The sequence below is a fragment of the Cryptomeria japonica genome, chromosome 5, assembly GCF_030272615.1.
Source record: "Cryptomeria japonica chromosome 5, Sugi_1.0, whole genome shotgun sequence".
Classification (NCBI taxonomy): domain Eukaryota; kingdom Viridiplantae; phylum Streptophyta; class Pinopsida; order Cupressales; family Cupressaceae; genus Cryptomeria; species Cryptomeria japonica.
This window is the reverse complement of record NC_081409.1, coordinates 651786470-651795143: the sequence shown is the minus strand read 5'-3', so window position 1 is coordinate 651795143 and position 8674 is coordinate 651786470. Positions and strand designations below refer to the sequence as shown.

The window sequence follows — 8674 nt, the reverse complement described above, 5'->3', positions numbered from 1 at the left end:
CTCAATTGTCTTGTTGATGACTTCTCAACTGTCCAATCCTTTTCTTTTCCATCGAGGAAACTTCAGTACGTCGGAGAGACTCCACCTTTTGTCTGCTCGATCGAACGAGAAGGCGATCGAAGGTTGTTTAATGACAGTCTTTACCTTCATCAGAGAGATACTTGCCTTTCGACGACACATTCCATTCGTCTCTTCAATGAATATCTGACATGGCATCCATCGATGAAACACTTATACATTTATGAGAGCTATTTTTTAATCTCCCCGATTAGACCATGAATGGTTTTAAGCATATAAGAATAAAAGGAGGGCCCACTAATTTGATTCGTTCTTCAATTATTTTTTCGAACAATTCTTTGATTTAAATTTTACCTCACCCCCGTCAAAATGAAGGGTTCCCACCAATATTGTAACTCCACATAATAATGAACACAATGATAACGTATTGAAATGATTTATAGGTAACGGTTTACTTGTGATCTTCTATCTCCGGTTTGTCAAACGTGAAACTAAGATTAGGGCACGCCAATTGCTACACACATATCATTAACTAAATCACAAAGTGATTTAAATAATAAAATCTTTAAAATCAAATTTATCAAAACATTATCACACCATGTTGCATGACGGATCTCACTGTAAGTCAAAGTTTTAAAAAATATTTTGTTCGGAAACGACTTGATCCTAAAAACTGCTTTGAAACCACTTCTACATGCATCTGGATTAAAATCCCAAAGTGGGTAATCAACAAAAATTGATTTTCGACATTTTTGTATTCTTCTCATAACAAGACGGGTAGCCTCCGAAATCACTTCTAAAAATCAATCAAAAATCTTCCCAGACCAACAAGAACTAACATATACGCTAACTGATGTTGTGAGAACCAGAGTGCCAGATGGTTCTACTTAGTCTACCTTAAATTGCAAGATATTAATTCCTAAAGTTGCCGCCTTAGCCATTTCTGAAACTGCACCTGTCAAAACCACTATGAACCCTGTCAAATCATTGCCTTGAAAAAATATCAACCCTTGCTCTAAGAAGCCTCCACTATATAGATAAGTTAATTGAGGTGCAATGAACAAGTGTGCTAGATGAATATGTCAAACTCCATCATATGTGCAAGATATTAATTAACAAAAATGGCTCCTCTGAAGCTTTCTGGAAGTGCAAACATCAAATTTTAAAAAATTCCATTTTCTTTTGAGTTTGTAAAAATATCAAATGAGGTCATGGAATTCTAAAAATGCATAAAAAGTCATATGAATATGGGTCAATTGTACGAAACAATTCTTTTGACATGACACTCAACCATTAGTGAAATACAAACCTCCAAAGTTGACCACCTTGGTAGAGACAACAAGGTGTAGACTGCATACCTCTTCAGAACCTATAAACTTGATAGTTGGAAACACACATCAAACCTAACTATGGGAGGCTAAAAATGGATGTGGGCCATTATTGATAACAAATGAACATAATCCCAAAGTGGTTTTACATGAAAATCACAGGACACCAAGTTATTCAACATCAAAATAGGCTACTTGGGAGTTGGGAAACTTTCCAAGTGTGTTTTCTAGATGCTACAACTAACTTTTCATCATGGGCTCCTCAAATTTAGCCAAAATTTGAAGGTTCTAACATTATGCATGTCTTTTTCACCTACTCCACCTACAAGCATTCAGAGTTTCATCATCTCAACCATCATATTTTAATGCAAAACTCGTCCTTCAATATGAAGCACTTATTTTGGGCATGATTTACCTCCCTCTTTACATTCAAGGTTGTAATTATGTTGTGATTTTCTATGTGGAAAAATAATGCTAGAAATTTGGAACCTTTTTTTATAAAATGGGCACCCGTTGTGCTTTGGGAGCTTGAGCCAAAATTCACAAAATGGGACCCTATTATTTAAAAAATAGGGCCTCGTTATTTACAAAATGGGGCTCCATTTTTAAAAATATATATTTTTAAATAATGAGGCCTCATTATGTAAAAAATGGAGCCTTGTTATTTAAAATGCAGAGCCCATTTTGTAAATTTTTTTTTTTTTTAAACCCTACTAACTCATTTTCACACTTAATATAATGGGCAACCATTACATTTAAATAGCAAGCACTCGTTCTAGAACAGACCCCCATTATTTAAAATTTGAAAACCATTCCTGCCATGTGCCTTGGGATTTAGGTTGAGTAAGGCCTAGAATGTCCAAACCCAAGCCTTGGACCTACAAGTACAAGGTTGGACTATGTAACAAAATACTGACTTTTGGCATATGTTTGATGCCCCTTTTTACACAATTATTAGAGGAAATTAAAACCCATTAGAGATTACATTGTATAGATTCCAAATATATAATATTTTTAAAGTTTCATTAATTTTTTCAATTTTTAAATTAATTTTTTAAAATTTTTAATTAATTTATACTAGAGTTGGTCCATAAACTTGAAATAACAAGTTTTCTTATTAATTTAATATTTTGTTTTTTAGATTTTTTGAAAAAAAAAATTATATATCAATCTACACAGAATTAATTTCTAAATGAAAAAAAAATCAAAAAATGATAAGTTTAGATCAAATTATGGTGGCCATACATGAGGGGTTTTCAAAACAACAGTTAAGGCCAATGGAAAATTAATTTAAAAAAAATTACAAAACAAAAGTTAAGGCCAATAGAAAATTAATTCAAAAAAATGTCCCCATCAATCTTCAATGTCTTACATACCTTTTCTCAAAAGGGTTCGAAAAAAATCATTTATTTACGTCAAAAAGTGGTGGCCATACACGCACATGGTATGATCCTAAAACACAGATTTTAAAATAGTATTATTTTGAAATCCCTTTTGAAATTTAGTTTCTATTATCTGAGTATTAAAATAAATTGCATTTTTCAAAACTAGACTTTGGATGCTACATTTCATATTACTGATTTTTTTCAAGATTATATCTCTAAATGTTTCAAATTTTTAAATCAAATGTACCAAAGTCTGAAAATCAAGGAAAAGACTTCCACTTTTAGCCAAAAAGTAGATTCAACTTCTTACACTCACCTTGAAATTATTTTGCATAATATTTTAAAGATCTATTCAAATGTGGACATGAAGTGTAGTGGACTTTGGATGCAAGCCTCCTTCTCAAATTTAATCTAAAACTTTTGAAGCTTCCTAATGTAGTCTCTATAGACTTTAAATTGATATGTTCTCAATAAGTTATATTAGATAGCTCAAGGCTAAGAAGAAAAAAGGCAAGTGAATACTTTATGTGAAAAGTTTTATAAATTTCTTGTATTAAAAGTTCCAAACTTTAAATTAATAAAGTTTTGCATGCTTCTTGTGTCTAGTGATGTCTAACTTCATCTTTGACAAACTTGGACTCTCATATATATATCTAGGCTCACCAATAGGCTTACTAGGAGCTTCAAGTTTGTGGTGGTAAATTTGTTTCATGTATTAATAGGCCTAAAAATTCTATTTTGGAGTACATTGAAAAGCCTTGCAACTCCTAACGGCCTAAAGTCTAGAAATGTAAAGCAATTAATGTTAGTCATGTGATACTTTAAAACCAATTTTCCTTTATAAACCTTCAATTCCTCCTACACTTTTAAATAATTAATACCAACTAGCAATTGCACCTTGGTGTGCAATGTATATGCCGAACAACCAAATTTTGGAAAAAATTCGGAAAGGGTAGATTGAAATGAAGTGGATAGAAGGAACAAAATATCATTATTTTTTAATTTGGTTTAACAAAGATATTTACAAAGTGGACAATTTATTAAAAAGCATTGTGGAATTGAACATGTGCTTCAAATAAATTGGAACCAGCTCGAATTCTTGTTATTTACTAATTTGCTTTAGCAAACAGAATTACAAAGTGGAGAATTTAATAAAATACATTGTGTAATAGAACTTTTAGTTTAATTTTGTAGGAACCTATATAGAAAATGCACTTAAAATGTTGAAAGGGGTTTTGCAAATAAAATTTGCATAACTTCTTCATTTATAGGTTCCCTATAATAGGATACATAGTTCCACAGTTGACATCACACTTTATAGAAACTTTTTTTGAAAACACCTGCAATTTGTCAAAGAGAATAGTGTAATTGAATCATACTATATAATAGAAAACTATGGAAAAGGAAAATTGTCCAATTGAATTTGTCTAACCTGATTGAGTTTAATAATTTACCTTTTAGAGATCAAAATTAGAAGCATTGTTTTGAACATGTCTTGGACATTCACAAAACACCTGAAATTTGTAAAATAGAGTTGTTTAATTTGAGAAATGTGGTAAGATTGAAAGGTATGAATAATATAAGGAAATTACTAAGAATAGAAGGAACAAACCTCAAATGGATCTTACAGTAGATTGTGAATCTGATAATATCTTCAACCGTGCCTCCTCTTCTTTGCATCGAGTGACATGTGGACTTTGTTGCATTCATGCATACCTTTCAAATGTGAAGGCTGGGTGAATGTGAAGGCTTGTTAGATCACAAACTCTCAAAATAGTTGTGAATGTCATACCTTGCCAGTCAATGTTGCCAATGTCAATTGTTGCTCTTTGAAGTGTGAGTCCTTGTGATTTGTGTATTGTTAATGCCCAAGCCATTTTTAGTGGCATCTGGCATCGAAGACCTCGACTTATTGGTGGTATAGGTATATTTGTTGGGTTATTGTGATCCCAAGGTGGGATTGTGTAATTTTGGAATTGAACAACAACAAATAAGGGCAGTTGATGCGGGTGTTCAACATCATTGTATACAATTTCTCTGACTTGTCCAAGAGCACCATTGACTAGTCCTGTTTCCACCCATAGATTTGTAGAAAACATAACCTCTTGGCCAATACATAGCAAGATATTTGATTGTAGTTGTTCATCATCAGGATTTGAGCATGCCAATCCCTTCATCTGTTCTGCAATAGATAGGGCAACAGGTTTTGCTAAAGACAACAACATGCGTTTATTATGCAATGACACCATTTCATTTGTTGCAAAAAGATGTTTGGATGGTAAGAAAACTGATTGTTTTGTAGAGGTGAGTGATGAACTTGATCGAGACATTAGAAGTTGCCAATCTTCAATTGTAGGTGTTGCATTTCGCAAATTTGAGAGGAGTTCACAAAAAGCAATTTGTGCAGGTTGCTCTCCAATTTGTCAAAATATTTTATCCAATGTTATAATTGTTGTGAAGGTTCGCCATAGTGTCCCTCCATAAGAATTTGAAGCATACATTGGAATGTCTTTGACAGGTGGTAGCTGGCCCAAGTCACCAAATAGTATGATTGAGCGTCCTCCAAATGGGATTTGGTTATGTGTAGGGAATGCCTCACGCAACCTCATATCAATACATTGTATTAACCTATGATGAATGAAGCTCATTTCATCTATTAGAATATAATGAATGAAGTACATGCTTTCTTGGAAGTTGGCAAGTGTTTGTCCTTGGAAGGGGACCATTTCTTTGATTGGAATTCGAAGGGCAGAATGGATTGTTGAAGCTTGTATGTTGAATGCTGCAACTCCTGTTGGTGCCAGGAGTAGTAGTGGTGATTGTCCTGGTGGTGCCAATCTCATCATTGTAGACTTTATGCTCATTATCATGTGAGACTTTCCTGTGCCTACAGTTCCCTGAACAATAATCTTTAGTGGTGGCTTTAAAGTATTGTGTTGTAGATGTGTAATAACCAAATCATATGCCCTTTGTTGTTGTATAGACAAGGCATATGTGGCTTGTTGATTGTAAACATGGTGGAATTGAAATGTCGTCCGATTGGAGTGTATGAAAGTAGTAGCTACAACTTTTTGTTGTGTGGGTATGTGGTGTTTTCCCCAGTCATGGCTCAAGTCAATTTCATGTTGGCCAAGCATATCAAGTTCATCCAGTTGAATAGGAATTCCTGGGTGTAAAGCTGAAAGGGCTTGCCATTCAGTAAGGAAGTCTTTTTGTATCTATTCAGGCTCGCTTGCAGGAGCGCTAGTATCACTTTCTTCTGTTGTTGTTGAGGTTGTTCGATGTACATGCCATGGATGGTAGTTGTTGGAGAACCTCTCCCATTGTACTTTAATTTCATCATCTAAAGAGCCAAAATCCATCTCAATGTTGTGGAATGGATGGTATAGTATTAGTTCACTCCAACAAAATGCTTGAAAATATTTGTCCTCCTTTGAAGGTATGGATGTGAATCTAGGGGAGACTCAAACTATTACAGGATTGGTTCTCTCTTTCCATTGATCGCGTTTTCGAGATGCATTGAATGACCATTTTTTAGTTACATCAATAAGACACATTCTCTCTAGATGTATAGGCCTTTCCATGTAGGTTGCAATATAATTTGGATAAGTGGTTGTTCCTGTGGGGGAGATTGAAACACGTTGGAAGTTTTTTTGGTTCACATTTAAAGAAACAAATGTTCTGCTAGAGAGGGATAGTGGTAGCTTTAGTAAAAGGTGACAAGTCTCTTGAGCTCCTATATCACGGTCAACAAGGTTCTCTAGAAGCATTTTTTGAAAAGCATTAGGAGTTGGTTTATCAGGCTCAAAGTTTGTTGAAATGCGAGACAACATTTGATGATATGTCTCATATTTGTTTTCAGCTTTAGCTGCATATTTTGCAATATATTTGATCACAGCATCTATTGAGAGAACTGGTTGACAATCTACATTGGCCCTCCATATAGAAAGTATGAATGGGTTGTGAAGATTGAGGCGGTCATCATTGCGAGCAGGGGTGTGTTTTGGTTGGCCATTTTCAACATTTGAAAGAGTAGATTTTTCTTGAATGGTCCAAGGGGCTTTGTAACGACATAGAAGAGTTGTGCCCTTTCTTCGGAGGCAACTTTGGGCAGTACACTTTGTATGTCATTGAACAGAATTGACCAACTCACAATAGTCATTTGAAGCATCACTTGATTGAATCATTGTTGTGTCCATCGAGCAAGGATCATCAATAATTGATCGATGGAATGTTTGGTTTCTAAGGTCCAGTGCTCGTGGATTCCATGCAGAGACATATCTATCAATGTACTGTAGTGCATTTTGTATTGATGGAATGTGATTCCACTACATTTTATCAATGTTTGGTGCTTCTTGTAGCCAAATGAAACCATGGATATGTGTTGAGCCTCTATGTTGCCACTCATACCTAAAAAATAAGGTGTTTAGACTAAAAACTAATAAGACTTAAATTTTAAATTTAAAACTTGGCAGAGTCATACTTGTACCAGTAGTCAGTTGCGCCAAGAAGTTTTTCCAAGACCTCAGCACGAAATGCTGTGAATCTATGATGCATGTAGAGTGCAGTAAGGTGGGGGTTTTGAACTATATTTTGTAACCGCCACTTTGAAGCCGCATACGGATTTGTTGGTGTGGTGGATGGCATGATTGTATGTAAGTCTAGCCATTTTGTATCTACTGCACTAAGTGTGAAAAATAGTGTTGGGAAACCAATTTGAATTACCATATCAATAAGTTCCCTTTTGCATTGGTTCTAGAATGGTTTTGTACCACGAATTGATGAGCTAAAATGCATAAGTTGATCAACAAGCTTGTCATCAGGCAAGTCCTTTAATCTTTGACGAAGGGCACCAATTGTTGCAGGTAGTTCATCATGGATTTGCTTTTGAACAAAAATAGATGATGTGGCTTGACTTTGATGCTGCATAATTATATTCAATATAAAGTACCTAAATCGTGGGTGTTGTCCAAACCTGTTATCATGGTATCGCAGGAGATGGAGAGCATACTCATGTAGCTTAACATCTTTGGGACATGATTGTTTGAATGCAGTTGTACCCTTTGGGAACAAAGTGGGGAATGACATCACAAATAATCCTTCAGTGTTGTATTCATTAATGGGAAATGGGGAGATGGGTGGCCATTGGATTATAAGAGGTGGTCTTCCTTTTCCTAGTTGTAGTAAGGAGTGTACTTCTTTGACCTCTCTGCATGATGGTGGAAGGTTAGCCACAAATGAAGTAGTTGTCTCCAAATTATCTTCAAATGGATCATCTTCTGTACTTTTTTCTTGCATGAAGCTCATATCAATGGGATCTGGATTTGAAGTTGCTGCATGTAGAAGGCTAGATATGTCTGTGGGGTTAAGGGGTAAGGATATTAATGCTGTGATATCTACTTGTACATCTTTGTAGTATTGGTCATATGATATCTTATATTGCAATGCATCATAAACACGTCCTTTACTTACATAGAAGTTGTATTGTTGTTGCATACTGGTTTCCCTGTTAACTATTATTATGTCCAATCCATCTACATGTCTAGGCAAATGAGATACAATTGCTGAAATATCTTGAGGAAAAGAAATAGTGTGTCCACTATATTTGAGTTGCCCCCCTCTTGCATAAGTAACCTGAAGGACAGGACTAACCCTTGCTATCAACATCTCCTCAACTTGAGTTAGTATTTGCAAACAGTGTGGTTGTTCACCGGGGTCCATGTTGTTCCATTTTGAGAAGCGATGGCCATTTTTTTCTGATGTGCATCTGTAACAAGTATTAATTCCATTTTGTTGTCTAGTTTTAATTCCTGGATATTTTTCCATGCAAACTAGACATGTTGAAAACTTTGAAAGTTTGTCCAACGTCGAGCGAAATTTGTTTCTAGCATTGCAATAATTTTGTGAAAATTTTTGGGGTGTATGCATATGACCTATTGGGAT

At 34.9% G+C, this 8674-nt stretch overlaps 1 protein-coding gene across 1 annotated transcript; it reads right to left on the bottom strand.

The window, feature by feature from the left end:
- Positions 1–7486: 7486 nt before the first annotated feature.
- On the bottom strand, positions 7487–8452 carry LOC131876026 (uncharacterized). Its single transcript, XM_059220786.1, has one exon. It carries the CDS (start codon positions 8450–8452, stop codon positions 7487–7489), a length of 966 nt encoding a protein of 321 aa, XP_059076769.1.
- Positions 8453–8674: the final 222 nt, after the last annotated feature.